The following is a 1,635-nucleotide window of genomic DNA, read 5'->3' as shown; positions in this document are numbered from 1 at the left end:
ATCCCCTGAAAATAAGACCTAGCACATCTTTGGGAGCAAAAACTAATATGACACTGTCTTATTTTCGGGTAAACAGGGTAGTTATTTATTCTAGCACCATTTGAAGTAACAAAGCATTGTAAATGATTCATGTACCGCCCCCACCAAAATTAGGGATGATCCATTCACTGTAACGAATAATTGGCTACCCAAATGAGGGTACAGTTAATAATGGAATACTATCCAGTTGTAAATAAGCAGTGAGGCTTGTTATATACTGATCTAAAGTGATTTCCAAGATATATCAAATGCAAAAAGTACATGCAGAACTATGTCTAATGCCTCCTAATACCTGTGCTTTAAAAAATGGAATATGAATAAATATTACTCTTGAATATATACATAAAAATCTCTCTGAAAAGGTTTATTTAATGTAAAACCATTTACCTCCAGGGAGAGACACTGGGTGGCTGGGGAACAGGAGTAAGAGGGAAACTTCACAGTGGACCCTAAACATAGCTGTCAAGGAAGGACATCAGGACTATTGTGTTAGAAGTCGATGCTTGTCATCCCAGTTAGTGCAGGCTAGGTTGACCCTACACGTGTAAACTATTTTACAAAACTATTTAAAGTACCACAGTGAGACTGACATACACCCAGTAAAGGCATGAAAAAAGTTCCCTCCTCCTTCCCTCTTTATTTAAAATAGCTACTTAAAACATTTCATTGCTACTACCTTGAAAATAAATTAAGAATCTGGTAACAAAGACGATCCCTATAATTTAGATTACTTCCAGAAAACATAAGAATTGCCTTACTTTTCGGTTTTTATTGCTGATCTTAATGACTGCATTGCACTACTGCTAGTGACAAAGTAAGAGTCAAAGTAGGATGCAACACGTCAAGTGCCTCACAAAGATTGCCAGTAGAATTAATGACAAAATATGAGTTGGGATCTCCCTCAGTTACAGGAACAGGGCCGTTTTCTGGCTAAGATGCTGAGCTTTTCTTGGCCAGCGATACTGTGAAAAGCGTGGTCCTGTGCAGCCAGGAACACGAGCGGAGAAGACCAATGAGCTGACTGTTAGCGTAAGGTTAACCACTGCCCCAGTCAGCAGACGCAGACCACACCCTGGGCCTGGATTTCTCCTGTCTCCAAAAGCTAGTCAGGAGCGATATCCACACTCATGAACTCGGTCAATTTCAAGGAGCAGAGCTGATGGTGTTAGAGCTGGTGTCAGGAAGTTTGGAAACCTGTACGTGTGCAAGTAAAAGAAGTAGGATTTACCTTTTCATCGAGTGTGAAACGGTGATAAATGCCCGCAGGAAGGGTTATCATGTCTCCTTTCTCCATGAAAATGCGGATCCACTTGTCCTCTTTATCTCTTACATCAAAATAACCACTCCCATCCAAGATATATCGAATTTCATCATCCAAATGTAAATGTTCCTCATAAAATATTTTAATCTGGAATAGGAGGAAAAGTTTTTTAAGCTTACTGGAGACCAATCATGCAAATTATCAGAGTTATACCCACTGGGCTAAGCTTTAAATATACCAGAACTGAGGTGAATGAAAATTGTCTCCTATAAAAATGAACATGGGCAGAAGCATCTTGGGAAATAAAGCAAGCCAAAAAAGAAAAAAAAAAGGAA

General features: G+C 39.2%; 1 protein-coding gene across 1 annotated transcript in view; it reads right to left on the bottom strand.

Moving 5' to 3' along the window:
- Positions 1-1,153: 1,153 nt before the first annotated feature.
- Positions 1,154-1,635, bottom strand: part of ADI1 (acireductone dioxygenase 1) — a 35,515-nt gene continuing 35,033 nt past the window's right edge. Inside the window, exon 3 of the mRNA XM_013006457.2 lies at positions 1,154-1,447. Within this exon, the coding sequence (XP_012861911.2) occupies positions 1,217-1,447 (231 nt within the window). The 3' untranslated portion in view covers positions 1,154-1,216. The remainder of the gene's footprint in view (positions 1,448-1,635) is intronic.

This window comes from Echinops telfairi, unplaced genomic scaffold (assembly GCF_000313985.2).
Source record: "Echinops telfairi isolate 266 unplaced genomic scaffold, ASM31398v2 ScPeMD7_3509;HRSCAF=4178, whole genome shotgun sequence".
In the NCBI taxonomy this organism is placed as follows: Eukaryota; Metazoa; Chordata; class Mammalia; order Afrosoricida; family Tenrecidae; genus Echinops; species Echinops telfairi.
The sequence above is the reverse complement of the archived record's forward strand: the minus strand, read 5'-3'. Positions and strand labels throughout refer to the sequence as shown.